General features: G+C 39.2%; 1 protein-coding gene across 1 annotated transcript; it reads right to left on the bottom strand.

The window, feature by feature from the left end:
* Positions 1-47: 47 nt before the first annotated feature.
* LOC133455181 (endoplasmic reticulum metallopeptidase 1) lies at positions 48-22,663 on the bottom strand. The gene is made up of 15 exons (XM_061734096.1): positions 22,340-22,663; positions 18,353-18,657; positions 16,097-16,224; positions 15,872-15,977; positions 15,602-15,748; positions 15,362-15,454; positions 13,408-13,620; positions 13,053-13,273; positions 9,204-9,378; positions 8,915-9,105; positions 8,626-8,778; positions 8,233-8,435; positions 8,016-8,131; positions 6,474-6,637; positions 48-3,889 (listed from the first exon to the last, which is right to left on the bottom strand). The coding sequence occupies exons 1-15, from the start codon at positions 22,612-22,614 to the stop codon at positions 3,713-3,715; spliced, it is 2,667 nt and encodes an 888-aa protein (XP_061590080.1). The 5' UTR covers positions 22,615-22,663; the 3' UTR covers positions 48-3,712.
* Between the last annotated feature and the right edge of the window lie 33 nt (positions 22,664-22,696).

Here is a 22,696-nt window from a genome sequence, read left to right as displayed (position 1 = left end):
AACCAGGTTTCTCGGATAAAATTCAAGCACACAAAACACGATGCAGGAAATATTAAAGAAGCATTTTAATTGTTGCGCAAGTGCTTAATTAAATCAAGCTTTTTGCATAATAAATCATCCTTCCCATTTAACAGATATCCTGTTAACCAGATGAATCCCAACCATCCAAATAATCAACACCAACAATGACAAAATGATCAGTTTAACAAACAAAAGGTTAAGATCATCAACAAATTTAACATGAATAATAAAACTGACAAACATCCACATTTAGACGTGTTCCAGTTGGTTCCTCATGTGAAAGTCCGACAGACAAGAAAAAGAAATTAGTCTACACCGAGCAGTGCTTGGTCAGTTACAGCAATACATTAGATTCTGTCGCTAAGTTACCATTTTAATTCAGTTCATTTAACAGAAGTTTGTATTTTACACGAATCTCTCTAGCAGCTTAGGAGTCATTTCACAGCATTTATGTCAAACTTCTCCCCGTTCAGCCGGTCCGGATCGGTCCCGCAGCAACAGCAGCTCATCCCGTGTTATTCATCCACAATCACACTCTTCATTATACACATATAAAGTCAGACAGTAAAATCTCTGCCACAGCTTGAAATGTTCAGTGACTCGTCTTTCGATTAAAAAAACAAAGCTCTTTTTTTCTTTTTGAGTGTTTGCATAATAACTGAAGAGTTTTCTGCACATTTGTCATTTAAAATCCGGCTCTGGTCCACTTTTGTGCACCACCAAGCTGGCTTTGAAGACATATAGTAGTTGACTTTTGTCCCCAACTGTGACATCAGCTATAAAGTTCAATGATAATCAATAACCCTGCTGGCTGCTGTTCATATTTGTGTCTCCGGTACTAACAGCGGAGTAGCCTCTTCTGTTCTCCCAAACGTGCATTACTAAATATTTCAAGAGGCCACACTGGTGTTCCCTACATTACGTTTTCTAGTGGAGTTGCTGTTGCAAACCATTTACGCCTAAAACGTGGACAGAGAAAGTGTTTTTAATCTTAGTCAAACATCAAAACTCCTGTCACCTTGTAGTCAAAAGTTTTTTTAAGCAACTCTGGCGCCAGCAACGCGTCTGCAGAAAGCTGATAAGAACAATGACTTCTGACAGAATAACCACAAAGCTTATCTTCCGATTAAATCACACCAGCTTCTCCAGAAATTAATTCTGGGAAAAGTCTGTTTAACGCAATCAGGAGCTCCAAGAAAGCTTCAGCATGGACCTGGTGGTTGTGTCGTCACTTTTGCCCAAATAGTGCATTAAAAACAAAGACTACGGTATTTGTTTAAGACTGTGATGTTCACTTAGGGCTGTGCGATTAATCGATTTTAAATCTAAATCGGATTTATTAATCAAAATCGATGTTAAAAAAGGAAAATCGGAAAATCGATTTTCCTTTTTTGCAGCTGGCTGCATTACAGACAGATCACTTTACTAAACTCAAGGGGGATTTACAGTATCTTTCAATTGCACTTCATTCCCAATAGGGAAATTTGTTTGCTATTTTTCTTTAAAAATAAAGATAAAATATTTGAAACAATTTATTCCATTGTCTTTTGTAGTTTTACCAAAAAAATCGAAATCGAAAATCGGGTTTTCAGAGAAAAAAATCGGGATTTTATTTTTGTCCAAAATCGCCCAGCCCTATGTTCACTTACACAAAACAACAGTTTTTGAGATCACAAGTATGTTCTTTGTCAGATTTCATAAACTTAACTGGAATTTAACCCTTGATTACATGAAACGGCGTGTGAGGGTCACCCCGTGAACAAATATGCTGAAATTGTTGGGAGCCCATCAGAATAATCTCCCCTTTTAATAACAGGAGGCCTCAGTCAGCTACACATCAACTTTAGTTATAAACATTCATCCTTAAGAGCTTTAAAAAGCGTAATCTTGGTGTTGGACATTAATGTTTGATCACTGTGGAGGTAGTGGTGCGTTACCATGCTGACACATGTAAAGCAGGTCTCAAGAACTGCATTGATGGTGTAAAAGTGGACCAAAAAAAACAACAAATAAAACACCCAACACAAAAACACGTGGGCACTTATTAGTTAACACCGCAGCCTCCCTCCAGAAGCACCGGTGGATCGTTTTACATTTTTACATTCCCAGACGCACAAACACAAAAAAAGACCCTCTAGTTCAAGTCATGCCAGTTGGAGCAGGGAGACGTCAGGCCGGGGATCGAACCCCGAAGACGGAACTTTATGATCAAGATATCTGAAATATTAGACCAGTTGTTTTTCAAATCCAGCCACTTTTGCAAAGTGCATATCAAATGTACCCCTCTATTCTCCCGGGCATCCCTGTATATAACCGTTAATTTATCAACAAGGACAGATACAGATTTTTTAAATCAAATTTTTCATATTTTGGAAAACATGGAACAAAACTGAAACAAATGAGGGGAAACAAAAGATCAAAGGACTAAGGTAATTCCTCATAGAGTCTTATCTCCACAGGTGTAAAGATGTAACAGCTGCTGCTGGAGACCCCTCATAGCAAAGTCAAGTTTTTACAAAAGTATAACTATAATTACAGTAAGAGCAACTGCAGCTAAGCGTCACTTCAGTGTGGAACAGAACAACATGAACGTGGTGCAGTCTGACTGCAGAGCTGCATTGCTGGTTTTCCCACATAGCCACCTGGAGTCAGGGAGTCACTTCAGATCACAGGATTGTCCTCGTTTCTTTGCACTTCCAAGTCTTGTCAAACAGGCGACCCTGAACACGTCAAGTGAAATGCTCCAAGGTGTCAGACAAGAGTCAGTATTTTCCTCTTCCTCTAAGGAGAGCTACTGTTCTAAGGAAAGCCATTGTGGTTTTAGCCTGATGCATTTGTTTAACAAGCACAATTTTCGGCATCCTGCACTCCACGTCCTCGGACATTTTGCACAAATATGCTCTTGTGGTTAGGAATGATGAGCATTTTCACAGTTAACTTGTTTGCTAATGTAAAACCTACTTCCTCCAAGTATAGAGGGTACATAAAACAGACTTTCAAATTATTAAGTGTGCCAATTTATGAGCTAAACAGAAACCGATCTTTGTTACTCATCAGTATGTTACTACACCTACAGTGCAGATAGTGGTAGGGGTGTTATTTCTTGTTTTGTTTTCCAGAGGAGGCTTTATATGCATTCAGTCTGACGACAGCGGACTAGAGAGGAGGGGAGATGTACATGCCATACTAATCATTTGACAGGAGTGCTAGCAGAAGAGGTGAGTGACACGGGGAAGGGGGTCATAGTGAGGAAATAAAAGGCACAACTGATTTGAGTAGAAAAAAAATAAAAATAAAAAAGGTAAACTCCTTTGTTTCGCCAACCCAGGAGTGAGCACAAGGCGTGTGGGAGCCTGAGTGTCTGTCTGCAGGCTGACTGCTCAGCTTACCTCTTCATGTCTCAGTTAGCTGCTAATCCTACTGACACAGTGATGGAGGTCTCTCAGGCAAAGCTGGGTCAGTGTGTGTGTGTGTGTGTGTGTGTGTGTGTGTGTGTGTGTGTGTGTGTGTGTGTGTGTGTGTGTGTGTGTGTGTGTGTGTGTGTGTGTGTGTGTGTGTGTGTGTGTGTGTGTGTGTATATATAAAGGCAGCTGGGCCAGTTCTCCGTATCTTTCTTTGAAATGTCTCGGGGGTTCCCCCTCCCAAGGCCCCTGGCTCTCCTCTGTATCCACCTCTGTGATGTGTGACGTCCTCAGTATCGGTACATGTCGTAAGTACTGACCCAAGAAGAGGGAAAAGCCCATGTGGGAAACTTCTGGAGGATGTCCTTCAGTTGAGCAGTCCTTTGGTCTTCACCAAAGAAATAGTGGGAAGAAAGGGCAACTGAGATCATCCCCTCAGGGCCGGCTGGATCCGGTTCGCTGGGAGGCTGATAGACGGACAGAAAAGTACGAATATGAAAATAAATGAATATGTTAATTAACAGAATGATATCTTATACCTCTATAGGGCTGGGCGATATGGACCAAAAGTCATATCTCGATATTTTCTAGCTAAATGGCGATATTCGATATATATCTCGATATTTTTTCTGTGCCTTAATTGGGGTTTCCCCCAAAGCATTATAGCATAGCATCTCTGTTAGCTTCATTTTTTTCTGAGGCAAACCCTTAAAAAAACAGTCAGTTTTAATACAAAGCCTCGTGTCAAATGTCACACAGGTTCCTTTATTAACAGAGGTCTGCACAATATCAAAATGTATAAAACAAATGAAATAAAAATAAACTGCCTGCATATATAGAATAAAAATGCTTCTTGAATAAAATAAAACAAATATCCCTTTCCTGCATAACAATTAAATTAAAATACACTGTACAATTAATACAATGTAGACAGTAACAGGCAGACTTTTCCACTGAGGTTGACAGTTGTGCAAATAACAAAACATTTGTGCAAATCTCAAATAAAACATTCAAGTCAATTAGTCACAAAATAAGCTATATCAAAATCATAAAAAATAAAAAATAAAAATAATCGATATAAACGATATTGTCTCGTACCATATCGCGTTTGAAAATATATCGATATATATTAAAATCTCGATATATCGCCCAGCCCTATACCTCTATATTATATCTTTAGACAACCAATTTTTAAATCTGGAGCAAAGTATTAGAAGCAAAGAGTTATTGAGTTTGTCTAAGCCTTAATGAAGAAAAGAGAAGGGGAAAAAAAGTAATACAATCAACTTTCACAAAAAAGCAATATTCAAACACAGGAGAGAAGTGTTCCAGCAGGAACTAATCTCCTGCAGACATCAATAACCTTCAGATCACGATCGGCTGGAATCCTGATATGTCAGGAATGAAAAAAATGAATAGCATTTGAAATACTATCAAATCTGTCTGAGCTGGCAAAACTGGTTTACTTTACTGGTGGCACTTTACTTTCTTTAAAAAAAAAAATATTTTAACAGATGCAGAAAAAGACGGGGAGTATTGTATTATGCTAAAATAAAACTTAGTGGAACATTTCAACATGTCTTAGGTAATGAGGTTAGCAGGTCAATGAACCAGCATTTTCTGAACCTACAGCCACACGGTTGCACCAGATAAAATGAGCCCCTCTCAAATAAACACATTTGTTTAAAAAAAATGATTAAGTGTTAACTTAATCTTTCACAGTCCATAATAGTTGAAATAGCTGAAAGTCTGTACTGAATGGTTGATATTTTCTGGGCTTCAAACACACTTCTGATGTAGAAATCACAACATTAACTCAGAAACTCTCAAAAGAAAAAAGAAATAAGCACCGTCAGAGACCACAATTGCATCTGCAAAAGTTAAAAACTTAAACAAGATCACAAACGTCTTCTTTGGGCCTCAGCTTTAGCAAAAAAGAATTATTTGAAGAAGAGTGTAAAACTCTCCCGGCTAATTAAAGTTTTAAATTATTCTTCAAAACTATCAATTGCCAGCCCTAGACTGAAAAAGAAAGGATGCATCTGAATTGCTGCCGTCACCCACCTCAAAAACCAGCATCTGTGACGACACTGAGGTCTGTGCGTTCATGTGGCAAGAGGAACTTAAGGCACCATTAATGTGGAAATGCTTTCTGGGTTTTGGAGCGATAGAGACGTTCATCTAGATGACATCTTTTTTCATGGAAGATCTTGCTCAGTGAAGCAAAGCCAACTAACATGCTTTACAACATGACTTTGGATTAAAATAGTAAAAGGTGAGCCGCTCGGTGGCACAGTGGTTAAAGCAAGCGGACCATGTACTACAGCCCTCCTGCAGCAGTCGCAGGCTCAAGTCCCGGCCTGCAGCCCTTTGCTGTATGTCGTCCCCATTCTCTCTCTCTCTAAACCTTGAATGAAGGCCACTACAGCCACAAAATCTTTTTTTTTTCTTAAATAGTAGAAGGTGCTAAACTGGCCTGTTTGTAGTCCAGACCTGATGAAAACACTAAACTCATTATGAAACAAAAACTAGATCCAACAAAGTGGTAAACAAGCCTCTGGTCTATTTTGGAAAGTCTGAAAAAACGCCTGAAAAATAAAATGGAAAAAAGAGATTTAAATGACATCCAAGTTATTTATTTCTCTCTGTATCTGTATCGTTGACAGCCCAGATTTTTGGAAACAGAATTACAGACTGTTTGACCTGGTCAACAGCCTTAAGGATGACCACTGAGACCCGACTCACATACTAACACCACATAACTACCCAACCATGACATCTAAAATACATATTTAGAAACATTCTAATGTTTTAGAAAATTAAATGGATAACTAAGTTATATTACAATGCTGAATCATATATTTTGTCTTTTTTTAATTTAAATACTAATCTGAAGTCCTACTTTGATCAATTCATTCAAGACATTACTTTCACTTACTCTGAAAAAGTCAAGCTAAATAATCTGCATGGGGGAAAAAAAAGCAAGAGTAGAAATATGAAATGTTGACGAGAATAAAAAGTTAACAATGTCCTTCAAGCTGCAGATATTACCTGTATTTCAAACCAAAAGGTCCACCCGGTGGTACTGATGCCGTGGGAATAAAAGATAAAATATTCTCCGCTCAGGTCAAACTGAGGCGTCCCATCTCCAAACGACCAGGTGGAGAGGCTGGCCCCTCGGTGGGGCATCAGATACAGAGACATGTGGGAGGGTCCTGCATGAGAACATTAGTACTTCAGTACATTCAAATACTAGTCACACATAGTATTAAAGTTAAAGTAACTGCCTTGTTTTGTGATGATGAAGCTCTAATTCAAGCTAATCAATCCCAGATCCAGCCTGGTCTAAACATGTGGTGTTTCACGGGGGTCTGTTTTGGGCCCACCCTCTTTTTGTTATACATGTTGCCCCTGGGGTCTATTTGTAAGAAACATAATGTATTTTTTCATTGGTATGCTGCTGATGTACATCTGTACATGCCCTTCAATTCAAAAGGTAAGGGTTCACTACAACATCTGCTTGACTGACTAACAGACATAAAATCCTGTTTGGTTAATTTCTAAAGTCCAAGCCTTTCTCCCTCTTTCTGACCTGGAGAAAGTGATACATGCTTTTATAACATCCTCCCTTGACTAATGCACTGCCCTGTATGGGGGTATGTACCACACTTCTATCAGGCACCTGCAGCTGGTGCAAAATGCTACTGCTAAACTTTTAACCTGTAAGAAAAAGAGGGACCACGCATCTCACCAGGGTTCATCTCCCATAATGGGACTTTTTAAATCTCTTTTGAAGACACATCTATTCTCCTTGGCTTTTGGCACAGATTGGGTGCCCCCCCCCCCCACACACTTTTTATCACTTTTATCATTGTAAAGTTTCATTTTAAGGGTGCTGTTACATTATATTTAATCACCATTTATAATTTTATATAATATACTGTGTTTGATCTTTGTTTTGTGAAATACTTTGGTTTCAAATGTGCTATATAAACAAAGTTGACAACAAGCCATCTAATTCTGAAAGTAAAAAACATTTTCAAGAGAGATCTTTTCTAAGAGAATCTAATGTCTTTTTTACGACGGAGTATTAGGGCCAAACAAAAAAACAAAAAAAGGAAATTACGAGAATAAAGTCATAATGTAATGAGAAAAAAGTCGTAAAATTACGAGAATAAAGTCATAATATTACGAGAATAAAGTCGTAATATATTATAAATATATAAATATAACTTCACAAGATGCTCAATATTCCTCATTTTAACACAGGCAGAAGAAGCTCTTCCTGTTAGAGTTCTCATAAATTATATTCTCATAATATTACGACTTTATTCTCGCAACATTACGACTTTATTCTCGTAATGTTACGACTTTATTCTCGTAATTTTACGACTTTATTCTCGTAATATTACGACTTTATTCTATTACGACTTTATTCTCGCAACATTACGACTTTATTCTCGTAATTTTACGACTTTATTCTCATTATATTATGACTTTATTCTCGTAATTTCCATTTTTTTTTGTCTTAGTTTGGCCCTAATACTCTGTCGTACTTTTTTGATATACTGTGACTCAAAGAGAAAATTTCACCTTTCACACTGAACATCATCTTGACGGTTCCCCAGCTTGTATCCTCTTTGGAAAGCAGGCGGAACTCCACAGGAGACCTTGGAGACACTTTAGCGGCAGGAAGGTACCAATTTTTCCTATAAATGCATCAAAATATTTGTGAAGAAAAGTGTAATACATAAATAAAATCTGTAGTGATTAAATACATATAAATGTGAGAGAAAGCCATAAGGCTGACCGGCTAAGGAACTTCACAGGAAGGAACCAGGGGTAACCGCAGAAGGGTCGGTCCTCCTGGCAGTGCGTCCGGACGGTGTCGTTGATCTCAGGGATGTGGGGTGTGACGTGCTGCATGCCCGTGAAATCAAAGCTGTTTATCCAGAGGCCGGAGTCTTGGCTCTCTACTTGGCCCTGGAGATTGTGGAAGGTCCGACTTGTGTGCTGCAGAGCGAATAAAGTAGCTTTGAACTGCTGTATTTGGTTGATTTGACATGCCTGCTAATGTATTTATATTTTTCCTTAATTTGCCTTATACATGCATATTTAATGGTTATGCATATGAAGTGTTATGAAAACGCCAAAGTTTCTTGCAGATCTTGTACATTTGAGTGTGTGTTCTGCAACGTCAAACCTGCAGAAAGACTCTCTTTGGCCGTGGGCTGTCTGGACTGTCCGAATAAGGAAAGAAGAGGCCTCCAGCGACCAGCAGGAAGATTATGATGAAGACAGAACCCAGACCGGCCAGGATCCACTTTGTGCTCTTCACCAAGTAGATGAAATGCAGCTGAGAGACATAAACATGGGTTAGGGGACTGGACTGGATCAGCGGTCCACTCTGCTATCTTTTCTAACAAACTAATAAAGTACCAAATTTTCATTGAAATCAATATGGACAAAAACCTAGACCACAGAATACTCACAAAAAAAGAGGAGAGGAAGATGGTTGCCAAGGTTACTAAAGAGGCCATCACCACCTCAGGAGGTATCTCTGTTCCACTGCGACCCATGATGGGGGTGAAAATCTCAAACACCACCCAAATGAGAAACATGAAGTGGACGTAGGGTAGGGCCAGGCCCAGGAGGTAAAGCACGCTGTATTTAAAAGATGCTCCTGGAGAAAAGCAGTCCGTTAGGAATCTTGTGACTACACCCCACTTGCTCTTTGCTTTAAATAATATATTTTTAATCACTAAGTGTTTAAGTGTTTACCTCTGTGTTTAAATTCTCTTGCCAGTAGCAGTCTGGTGACTAGCGGGAAAGCAACCATTAGCATGGGCACGTAGGCGGAGCACAGGCCCAGATGGGTCAGCCACACCAGGCTGCAGCACCACAGCAGCAAGCTCACATCAAAATAAAGATCACCCAGCTCCACCAGACGGACGCCCTGTAAGGAGAACACACAATTAAGACATATGACCTCATAGAGAAACTGTGACTGGTGGAAAATAAAATGAAATGTAGGTAAGGCATTATGCTTTTTTGGCGGGGGGGTTGTGGTGGGGCAACCTCAAAGTATACTACTCTAAGAGCTTGGGCTCATTAAAGCAATATAAACGTCATCTAAGTCAGAACTCAATGTTCATTTGTATTTATTTTGAATATTGAAACAATCACAAATGAACCACAGGTTTCATCACTGTTCATTTCCTTTTATAACTGTTTATTAACCTTTCAACCTAATATTTAACTGTAGAAAAAATCTCTACTAAAAATAAATAAATAAAATCTAATTTTAGCTGAAACTGCAAATCAGGTAATATCAAACTATGATCTTTCATGGGCAGAAAGAGCTGGAACAAAAAAACTTATAATAATAATATTTGAATTTATAGTTTTCGACAACAGCTAGTCCTCTAATAACTGAAGCTAAAACTGAAGCAAAACTAATCATAATTAAAGCAGCAAGCAGCGATGAACGGGCCCTCGCGCGTGCAATTTCCACCAATAAAGGTCAAGGACTAAAAACTAAGTCCGATGACACCACCCATGACTCTTTATGTCAAACCATTCAAAAGTTATGGCAGAAAGTAAGAACTATCAAATATGGACCAATCAGATGAAGGGGGGCGCGCTTTTTGGCGTCTATCGTCGCCACCGTAACGCTTTTGACTGAGAACAGTAATGCCCATCATCGCAGGATCAAGACGCACATTTTGATGTATAACAAACCTGGGTGCACGTTACGGTTCGGGGCGAAGAAGCGGCCGAAGAAATGGCATAAATTTCGCCAAGATTACACAATTAATTCAAAATGCCCGACTTCCTGTTCGGTTTCCGCCATGGCGCCAAGAGACTTTTCTTTAAGTTGCGCCATGATACAGGTGTGTACCGATTTTCGTGCATGTACTTCAAACCGTATTGTGGGGCTTGAGGCACAAAGTTTTCTAGGGGGCGCTGTTGAGCCATTTTGCCACGCCCATTAATGCAAACCATGAAATATCAAAATTCAAAAAAATATGCAAAACTTGGTGACTTTTGGGGCACGTTTATGGGGGCAAAAAGGCCCTCATTTCGTCGGAAGAAAAACAAAAAGGGCCTTCGCACTGTCAGTGCTCGGGCCCTAATAATCTTTAAGGAATAAAGAAATCTGTCTGCTCCAATTAAAAACAGCAGATGCATTTGGATCTATGTTGTTTTTTTGTCCAAGGAGAGATTACGCATTAAGGAAAAGACGTACACTGCTCTTTGAATATAGAGTTTGTTTTATCAAATTGACATGCAACCAGATACAAGTTTCGTCCTTGTTCTTTCTGGAGTTGATGTTTCTGTAGCTTCAGTTTCTGATAAAAACTCTTCTGTGGCTTTGCTTCCAAGTTCAACTCTTCATTATCAGCTAAATGTCAAACACACCGTACCACTCAATCTCAGCCATACATTCCAAGAAAATCGTTTTTTTTTTTAAAAACAAGAAAAAAACCTTTCAGACTCTTTTTAAATGAGGCTTTATTTTAAAGAAGAGATGTTATGTTAGATAGCAGAAAAAGCAAATACTTCCTCCAGCACTATCAAAAACCTAGACAGAAAGAATGAGAACATGTCGGTGAAAAGTCATTTGCTTCATGAGTGTGTACATGTGCCTGGATGACGACAGTCTGTCTTACAACTGTGTACGTTTATAATCCACACAAATAAAAAAAGAGCAGTTGTGCTGTCCTAGAGTCTGCACGTGGCTCCTACACACTGCACGATTTTTGATCGTCGCAGACAAAAGATGGCTGTTGTGACAGAATCGTGGAAATATCCTTCATCTCAGCTGTAGTCGGCAGTCTCACATTGTACAACACGAGTGATGCCACGGCCATTGTCACACTGGTCTTGCGACCAAAGACTGCCTGATATAATTTTCTGACCACTGGGTCTACTGACCAATGAATATGTAACCTGAGATTACCTTTTAAGGCAACCTATCGCAATTCCTTAAAATAAAAAAAAACGGAGAAATGTAAAAGAAACGTTATGACACTCAGAGAGAATCAGATTTGGTAGAGTCCAGCAACAGAAATGAGCACTGTGAAATTATTGCAAGTTGTCATACAAAACATTTGTATCTGCAGCATGGGTCACATCACGATACCATGCAGTACTTTTGCAAAACTGACGTTCAAAGTTGGTCTCTTCTCACAAATCTTTCTTTTTTTTTTTTTTTTAAATTACAGAGGGGTTCATTTTCACTTTTTGTTCGTTTACTGCTTTGCATGCTGGTGATACAACAAACATCCCAGCGCATCAGGTTGTAGCCTAGGACACCAAAGTGAATCATTGTGTAGTCGGTACACACTGTTCTTAACCTCTTACCAAGCACATACATACGAGTTGTAAAGTGTGAGATGTAATGATCTTATGCGACCACAAAAATCATGCAGAATGCAGAAGTCTTTGGAAAGAAGCAGCATCTTTGAAACAAAGAAAAGTGTGTAAAATGGAAAGGAAGTGTTACTTGCGTACTCTGTAGACTCTTATAGTTCATGGAAAGAGAATCTAAAGGTATATTAATAAAAAGTCCTTAGCAAAGCTAGAACAGCTTATTAGTCTTCATTAATAAAGATAACAAAATAACCCACATTTTCTGTTCAGCACTGTAGCCACGCTGACAAAGAGTCACAACTCTGTTGAGCAGGGCATTCCTGCAGCTCTCAGTAATGAACACTTTATGAGCTTCTTCAGCAGAAAAACCATCAGAATCAGAGAAGAAATCAACCAGGCCCACTCAGCAATGGCTGTGGGCATTTCTTCAGCAGACTTCCTCAGGACCTGTAGCTGCTGTCTACACCTATAATATATATATATATATATATATATATATATATATATATATATATATATATTCACCTCTGTAGTACACCAACTAAACATGTGTCAGTCATATGTACATTTTATATAGAACTCTTAGTTCTCCAGCTACACACCATTAACTATAAATCTTTGCCTCTCCTTTGTCTGTTCTTAATTCTCTCCATCCTATCTCCTTCCTCTTTTCTTCCTTTACCCGGCTGGCCTCCGACAGGAGGACCCCCTTTAGGATCCAGGTCCTGCCCAAGGTTTCTTCCCTCCTAAAGGGGAGTTTTTCCTTGCCACTGTTTAGCTTAAGTTTTTTTTCTCTCACTAGGGGTGTTTTTACCTGCCATTGTTTATGTTTATGTAATAATTGCTCAGGGGTCATGTTCTGGGTCTCTGGAAAGCATCCATCCATCCATCCATCCATTATCTATACCCGTTTTATCCTTTGCAGGGTCACGGGGGTCTGCTGGAGCCTATACTAGCTCATCACAGGCGAGAGAGGGAGGGGTTCACCCTGGACAGGTCGCTAGTCTATCCCAGGCCCGCACATACGGACAGACAACCAGACACACTCACACTCTAGAAAGCACCTACAGCCAATTTGTATTTTAATGTACACACTATATAAATAAAACTGAACTGAACTGAATAATTTCAAATGTTTTGGTTTGTCTTCAGAAAACGTGTGTGAGACATCACAGGGTAGTTTGTTCAGTGATTTTTTAATAGTTTTGTTGTTGTTTTTTTACCATCACTAGTTAATTAAAGGAACTCACTCACCCCATAGTACAAGTTCTTGGCCAGTGTGTGGATAAGGATCATCTTTCCGGTGGCAGCAGCTCCGTACAGACAAATGGAAGCGTAGAAGTGCGTGTACCAGAACATGGAGCGGCCCAGCAGAGTGACGAGAAGGGCTACGATTAGCACCGACAGCAGGGTGATGAACCAGCTGAGCACCGCAACGCCCGTGGCACAGGCCAGGTCACGAACATAGCGCGTACCTCGGGGAGAAGGACATGAACAAACTTCAAATTTCAATAAAACACACAACAGTGACAAATAGGACAAATGCATATAAAACTCAGGAAACGACACAATGCAAGAGCCAGCGCAGGAAATAAATACAGGGGCCTACCTCCGCTGCCAGGAAGGGAAGCCTTCTTGGCTAGATAGAGGAAGGTGGCTGTGGCAACCACGTAGTTGAGGATGGTGCCTACACGAGCTGGGTAAGCCACCACGACCACCCCAAGCAGGTCAAAAAACACCATGTTGCCATGACGATACTTTGAGGAATCAGCCAGCATCTCTGACTTTAACAGGTACTTGAGAACATCCAGGATGTTGTCACCTAGAAACAGGAAGTGACTGCAGACTTTAGATGCATGACACTCAAAACAGCAGACAACTTATTAGGTCTTTGTTTTTTTTTATTTAATTTTCAACAATTAGAGGAAGTAAATAGTTTACATGACCAAATGTGAAACTGTTAACTCTGTACCATGTGACAATATGTCATCGTTTATAGAAAGTACACATCACATGGAGATGACTGAGTTTACTGTCATTCCTGCAAAGTCTGAAAAAAGGCCACTTCTGCAGTTATTAAACTACGAGCACGTAATCAAACAAAAGATAATAGTAAATAACTGCTTGTTTGCTGAGATGGACGATGTCTTTTCAAATACACTGCAGCTCCTTCTTATTTCTGCATTGATTTAAATGCTGCTTTATCTATTAATCTTAAACAGTGACGGAAGATGCATCAAGATGATTCAAGATGTACATAAAACTTGCACTACCAAACACCCTTGATACTATATAAATGATCTCAAACAAAGATATTCCTCTGGCAACCAGCACAATCTACAATGAATATTACTCCTTCATACTCATGTAAAAGAGGAGAAATAAATATGTGGCGGTTTTCACTAACAGTTATGACTCATACTCCACTAGTCTCACTTACATACACAGGTTCAGAGTGCACACTGGTCAGAGTGTGATATAATAGCATTAAAAAAAGAAATCAGAGCAGTGTGAATAAGCAAATTTGATTCAAATAGTATTGACTGAGAACAGGTTTATTGAAAAGGCCAAAATCAAAACAACAGTTGGAGACGCGTTTATTCAATAATCAGAAACTTGAACAGAGTTGAAAAATCTAGTTTGATAAGGATCAGTAAGAAGTGGCTGAATGTGTTACTGCCAGTGAAGTTTCTTCTGTCCATGTTGGCCCCGATACTACAACCCTCGCACATGCACACACAAGACAACGCTCCATTGTTCCTCCGCCTGGTGGGCCCACAAAGAGTAAACAACTGAGTGAACAGCATCTATTTGTTCTGCTAGAGTTCACAGCTTGTGATTTACCCATAATGGCCCTTTTTGTATTTTTTCTGTAAATAAAAACTGATATCACCATACAGTAGATACAGTCTCATAAACTTTTAAGACTCTTTTTAACATAAATCCATTAAAAAATAAAAAATAAAAGAGAGATCCAGATTGATTATAACCTAAGCACACGCAAAAGCAGAAATTTCAAGCAGGTTTTTCCACAATTCAGCCCTGTTCATCACAAGCCGTAACATGAGTAGCCGGTGTATCGTCTGCTCCTTTTCTGTGTCCTACTCTTCACCTCACAAAGCTGTGCTGCCTTTTCCTTCAAAAGACTAAAAATACTCTCTACCTCCCTCTGAAATCTTACGTCCTCTAATAATTCATGCCTTTCATGACGAGTTGCTGCGTAAGAAGAAAAAGAGGAGGGAGGCATCCAGCAGCTGTGTACAGATGGAGGAAAAATGCAAACCGTCTTTGGTTTTTAGTGCTGACAGACAGGATTTCCTGCTAAGTTAAGCAAAATAGTCCTCAACACAAAAGCACAAAGCAGATTAGAAAAGATGTCTGTTATGGTTGCATTCATCACATAAATAATCTGATTAATATACCACTGACTGATCTGAGACTTGAAACTAACACAGAAATTAGTGGCACGCCCACTTCCCCCTTAACAGACACACAACAATAAGCCTACAGATAGAAAGATTAATGTATATTTGTGAGTGAATGCACGTGTGTCAGTCGTGTACCGGCTCTCTGTATCGAGTCTGTATGGATTCTGTCCGCAGTGTCATATTTGGTGTGGTAGATAAAACCATTTTCAATGAAAGCTAGATCAATCCCTGTAAAAAGAAAAAAAACAAGAACAAATATAAAATCAGAACAGAATAGAAACAACATTTCCTTTTATTTTTTTAATAAATCACGCAGGATTTGACTTTTAACTTTGACATAATTTGTAAACTAACTCTGACAAATTATAATCTTACCTGGGATGTGACCAAAGTCCCTGTATATGCGGAAGTCTGTGTCGGAGGGAATGATGCCACTCTGAAAGACTTCCTGGCCTACCACGGAGGCAAAGGGGTGTTTTGCTGCGTTGACGTAGGCCTGAACGAGCCACGGGTTCTCTGGGCCTTTTAGAGAGAGGGAGGAAACGTTGCTGGGATGTTTGCGACACAGGAATATAAGAGTCTCTGTGGATTATTCTGCAGATAATAAACACAGTAAACAGGGTGGTACAGTTTCTGCTACAGTACCTGTCTGGAAAACAACTTCCTTGCCTCCAACACCTGCAGCCTCCAAGTTGATGAAAGCCCGTACCTGCTTAGCCCAAGGATGCTGTGTGATGAAACCATGACTGGCCTACATTTACATTTAGGGAATGAAAGAGAGAAGTTCACAAAAAAAAAACCCAACATTTTCATTCAATTGCAAACAGGCTGACATTACACCCAAAGTTTGTCACACATTCATTCCTTTACCTGCAATATATTTTCTTCTGCTCCATTAAAGAGAAAGATGACACCATGGAGAAGAGGAGTGGGCTGGTTTGCCAGAGAATGGAGGACTTCCAGCATAACAGCACAACTTACTGCATCATCACTGGCACCTATGAGAAGGAGATCAGTGCATGTGTGCCAGGAATACTAACTAGTTAAAGAGACACAGTCAGACGACAGACACGTGTCTGGACCTGCCGTTTACAGAGAGGCGTGCAGCAGTGCATGAATATCATCTTAACTAGTGGAGCAGTGTGAGTTTAACGACACACAGACACACAGATGGTAGCGCTGGCAACTGTGAGGCACAGCAGGACAAAGTCACAAATGCATGGGGAGTAGGCTCAGTGTGGAAACACGAAGAATGCGACAAGCTGTTCAAAAACTCAGCTCCCACTACTTGTGCGGTGGTGAGAGCAGAGAAGAGAAGGAGCATGTGACCAGGGCATGTGATATCTAAAGATTAAACAGGACAGGGGTATGAAATACTTTTCACTAAGCATGTATGCAAAGAAAGAAAAAAAAACAGCCTAAAGATCAGGAACATCATGTGCTTTGGCCTTCTGGATCAAATGTGTGTGAGCGGGTGGGGCTGGTTCACAAACTGCCTGGATACCACTCATACTCCTGTCTCTGCCACTTATGTCACATCGAGTCTGAAACATTTCTTGTACAAATCAAAGGGAATGTTGTGTTCAGCTGGGAAATAATCTGATTACAAGCACCTTGTATGATTTCTTTGTTCAGGTCGCTGACTATCTTTCCTCCCACTCCACTCCCCTCGTCTTATTTTGTTTAAATTTTAAGAACAAATGTTTGGACTTCCAGGACATCAAAAGCTAGTGTGTGTATCTTCCTGGTCCACACCTCTTGGATCAATTTCCTGTTACCGTTGAAGCTTTATGTATACATTTGTGCTGTGAAGAAAACATGTCTGCCGAACAGGCTCAAGATGCATTTTTGTTCATACTATACACAGTTCATTACAAAAGTACTAACGTTTTGTGCACTATGTTGCTGTTGCCTTTTAACTTTCATATTGTGCAGTCCACTTGATAGCACCTCATGTTTACCACACCAAACGCTTGCACTTCAGACAGCTATGGCTCACAGACTGCACTAAAACGTAAAGGGCTCTTTGCTGCTCCAACCAGAGATGAAATTCTGCTTTTTAGTCTTTGCAGAAAAAAACAAAAAAAACAAGACAACCTTTGTATGTTACCATCTGACCATGCAAGTTGCAAATACATTAATTTGCCTATTGCAGTTAGTGGTCAACGGTCATAACTAGGTATGGGGCGATATACGATATTATCGTATATCGCGATAAAAAACGGCCGCGATAACGTTATCGTGGGGTACTGTAATTATCGCCAATTTTTTTTTTTTTTTTGGTCACACAACCAGCCAGGTAGAAGCCAGTGTTATTTTTTTCATGTATTTTATTAATATTATTTATTATTATTATTATTTATTTAATATTTTTTCAGAGAGTAGTACAATCCGTGTGCATTTGACTACTGTGGCACTTTATTTTCACTCAATCTTTGTGTTGGCCATGCAGCTTTTGTTTTGTATACTACAGAGCAGTGCCTTTATTTTATTATTTTTCCAGAGAGCCGTACTAAGTAGCAGGCAGCCAGCCACTGTTAAAGTTTCAGAGAGTAATACAATCAGTGTGCATTTGGCTCTACTTTGTCACTTTATTTCTATTTGTCACTTATTTCTTTCGACTCTCAGGGAAGTATTTTCTTACAAAAAAAGAAAGTTCAAATAAGTACCGGTACCGGTACTATAGTTTACACTTTGTAATGCATAACATTTACAGTACACTATTGGTTCTCTACCTCAAGTGTCACTGTGTTGAGAATGATTTGAGAATAAATGTTCTGAAGGAACCAGTGGATCCACGGTTAGTGTTTTTCCTTGCATTTTAAGAATTTTATAAGCGACGCGCTAATATCGTGATAATATCGTAATCGTGATATTTTTGTCCACTAATACCGTGATATGAAATTTTCATATCGTCCCATGCCTAGTCATAACCCTAACACTCAGAAAGACTATTATGGAGTCGGATACAACTTGAAAAATCAAAAGATTTGTCCTTGAGGTTAAAAATATAAGAAGAAAATTATATCATCATTTTAAACCTGTTCTCAACAGTAAATATAAGAGTTATCCTGTAACCCTATACATTTTCTTTTCTTTTTTCATAACAGACTAATGGTTTTGTACCTGGACTGTTGGCCACTGTGTCAAAATGGCAGTTGGCGAGCATGAAATGCTGGGCGCCGCCCTTTGGCTCCAGCCTGACAGCAATGTTGGTGACATGGTCATAGAAGCTTGTGAAACCTCCAAGAAAGTCAATGGAGAAAGAGCCAGTGGGATGTTGCACATCTACTGTCAGCTGATGAGGCCCTGCTGCTGTCTTTTCTCGAATGTTCTCTATCTCCGCCAACAAGTATTTCACGGTCAGGACCTCATTCTCCTGACTGCCCACCGGGCGAGGGCCAACGCTGGTGATCTTCTCCAGGTGTTGTCTAAATTTCAAGGTGAGGAAAGATTGAAAGACAAACAAGAGAAAGAGAGCATTGCAGTTATGTTAAACTGTCAACCAAACCCACTTGTTCAATCCCATTACACCACAGATAATTAAAACTGGGAAGCTCCAAAGGAAAATGTTTAATCTTTTTGGAAGTTGATCATCTTTACGTATAGAAAGCCAGTGCTCACAAATTAAGATTTCTTATGATCTATGTGTAATAAGTTATTCTTACATCAGTCAGTGCTGTCCTTTAATGATTTAAATCACCCAAGATTTCATTGGAGTTGTATGTACTGATTACCTTTGTTACAATAACACTTTTAACCTATCCAAATACATGTGTGATGATAGGAGTCACCTTGATCTTCAAAGCTGTATTACATACATTTGTAGAAGACGTATCCCAGCTTACTCACATGTTTGCACAAATACCTTGCGTATGTACGTTTCTGTGAGTGTGTGTCCATGAGTTTCAGACAACAAAGTCTTTTTTAATTTATGGCGTAAAAAAAGTTGCTAAAGAATTGGGCAATGCTTCAGTTCAAAGTCGGTGTCCTCAAAAACCTCAACACATCAACTGAAGACGGATCCTGAAAACTGAACAGAACACTCTTCAGAATGAGTTGGCTTTGAAAAAAATGTATAGATAACAGCTGTCCTTGCAGCCCTGGGAGTAGCAGCAAAAGTCAAGGACTGGACAATCATTCCTTCACTGGACAAATCAGGAAAACAAGTCCAGTAAAGACGCTTTTACTTATCTCTCTGTAAGAAAACAATTGCACTTGTTTAATCTATATGCCAAAACAAATCCTCACACCAAAAACAAAAAACCCTGCAACTTGTCTGTAACTATGCTTTCAATCGCCAGAAAGTAATCTTTTCTGTTATCAAACCATGGAATCATCATCAATGACCTGTCAGTGACGTTGTTGTTTTAACTCCACTGTTTCAGCAGTCTTTAAGGCACTGGTTCATGCTTTTATCGTAAATCTGGATTAGCAACCATGATTGTAACCAAGCACGCTCAGAGCCCTAATCAGTTCACTTGCAGCAGTCTTTTGCAGAACAACTGGCCAAATGATAGCAAATCCTGCCACCCAGCACTTTTAAACTCAGCCCCAGGCCTGCTGGCCTCAGATTTGGAGCCATAATCCCTGCATCCATCCTCATCACATGGACTGAAAAACCGCAGAGTGAAGGAGGACTGATCCTTTAATCTCAAAACGTTGCAGAAGCTGCAACATTTCTACAGACATACAGGCTGCATCATTAATAAAGCTTTTTTTCAAATGGAAATTTGATCAATTATCTGTAATTGAGGGCCCTGGGTATTAACGATGATATATAAACGATAAACTGAGACTCCTAATCACTCTGGAGATGCATTTGTTTTTCTACTAATAATTCAAATTATTGGTTTACAATAGCAATTAACTTGCCAGCCTGCTTCCTTTCAGTTGCCCATTTTCTTTCAGGGTAGCTCCAACAGCTAAATTATACTTTAAACATCTGTGCTTTCAGAATTTTTATTAAATTAAATGACTCATGTTATGCTATCGCACTCACATCAATTAAATTCAATTTTATTTATATAGCGTGTATTACAACATAAGTTGTCTCTAGGCGTTTCCAGAGACTCAGAACATGATCCCTGAGCAATTATTACATAAACATAACATAAAAAAATGGCAGATGAAAACTTCCCTAGTGGGAGAAAAACCTCAAGCCAAACAGTGGCAAGAAAAACTCCCCTTTAGGAGGAAGAAACCTTGAGCAGGACCTGGACCAAATAGTTTCTATTACTGTTTAATTGTTGTTTCTGATTTGTTTTAATTTGCATCAACGTGAAATGATGTATTTTCCAGTATGTTTTAAAGCACCTTTACATATGAAAATGTGTCAGATAAACACGTGTTGATTGTATTTTGATTCAAAAACCATATACTATGTGTTAATATTTGAAGGTTGTGGATAACTAGACTTGGACAGATTGATAGCATGACATGTTGACTGTAGGGGGGAGTACATGTCATAAAGATCAGTCCAAAAATGTTGCTGTGCCTTCCTGTGTGTATGAATGAATGAATGAATGAATGAAATGAATGAAAATATATTTATTTCAGTCAGGTCATTCTTAATGTAGACTGTAACTGAAAGCATTAGTTCACATAAAAAAAAGAGAGACCTAACCGAAAAGGAATAGGCTGAAGCTATTGCTTATTTACGCCTACCCTTCTCACATGATCAACTTATTCAGATCAAACATACAAAACATAGTAGAAAAAAATAAATCATATTGTTTACACAATCCCGAGCATAATTCCGTAATAGTATCATCTACTGGATCCCTCATATTTTTCAAACACATTAAACTTAAACAAACGTTTGAATGCATGAATCGACTGGCACATCTTCAATTTTTCATCAAGTGCATTCCATATATTTACACCCCTTACAGTAATACATTGATCTTTAATTTTAGTCCTAGACTTTGGTTTTTCAATCATACGTTTCCCTCGAAGCTCATATCTACTTACCCTTATTTTAAACATGCTTACAATTTTACTAGGTAACAATCTGTTGAACACTTTGTACATTATCAATGCTATTTTGTATTCCACTAAATCCATGAATTTAAATGCCCTTAATTTAATAAATAGTTCATTTGATGGTTCTCTATAACTTGATTTTGTGATAATCCTTACCGCTCTTTTTTGAAGAATAAAGATCGGTTTAGTATGGGTGTAACCAGTACTCGAATTGAGGGGGGATGGCATCCCTCCTGAAATAAAAACGGTCCAAATCATCCCCCCTGTAAAACTGCCATCCCTCCTTTCCATCCCTTATGTCATTTCATCAATGAATGTGGTTTTACTGCTATTTCAACATTTAGAGTCATCACCAGAAAAATAACACCAGAAAAATAACTTTTGACAATTTTTACTTGTTTCAAGTAAATTTTTACTTGAAATAAGTAGGAAAATCTGCCAGTGGGACAAGATTCATCTTCTCATTACAAGCAAAAAAATCTTGTTCCACTGGCAGATTTTTCTACTTATTTTAAGTGAAAATCTACTTGAAACAGGTGAAAATTGTTGTTTTTTCCAGTGATGCGTCTTGTTTTAAGTGTAATGAGACTTTTTTACTAAAATGAGACATTTTAACTAGAAATACAAATATTCTAGTTAAGATTTTGAGTTTTTGCAGTGATCCATTTTACTTATCCTGTGAAGGACAGAGTCATATTGATAAGTTCAGAAAACTGTTTTTTATTGTTGTGTTTTGATGTATTTGATGTAAGCCCAGTGGATATTTAAAGCTTACAGAAGGCTGCATTTAACTGCTGCTATGTCATTCCTGCAGTATTTCTGCAGGTGTTTTGGTCACTGCTATTATTTGTAATATATTATATTATTTGTAATCAGCACAAATTATCTGTCCCCATATGATAAAATCCACCATCCCCCCTGATTTTTTTTTACAACTCGAGTACTGGGTGTAACGTTTGAACGCTGTGTAAACACCTGTCCTGCAGGTCCAGGTGAGGGTGGACCGGAAGAGGTTTCCATGCAGGTCTCACCACTCCAGAGGAAAGGTCAGCTTGTTTTGGATTTTGTTTTTTTCTCTCTGACAATGAACATGAATGAACAGAAATGAAACTATAGCATGAAACTCACCTGGCTCTCACTGCGTTAAATTCGCCGGTGGGTTTTCCGATGACAAGCTGCTGCAATGACAAATGAACAAGTGTCCACAGCAACAAAATAAACACACACACCAGGGAGGCTGTCAGCCCTTCCCGCAGCAGCTCCAGGCTCACTTCGGGCTTCCTCTTGGGGTCACTGCTGTAGCCGTTGTCTTCGCACCGGTCTCGGGGTCCCTCTGTGTTTTGAGCACCATAACGCTGAGTGCCAAGAGGTTTTAGTCGCCGTACAGCGGTATCGCTCTCCATTTTTGAGTACTCAACACATCTGCTGCTCGTCCGCTCAGTCTGTGAACCAGCGACGGGTCGCACTGAGGACCAAACTTCATTG

Source organism: Cololabis saira, chromosome 11, assembly GCF_033807715.1.
Source record: "Cololabis saira isolate AMF1-May2022 chromosome 11, fColSai1.1, whole genome shotgun sequence".
NCBI lineage: Eukaryota > Metazoa > Chordata > Actinopteri > Beloniformes > Belonidae > Cololabis > Cololabis saira.
This window is presented reverse-complemented; position numbering and strand designations above follow the sequence as displayed.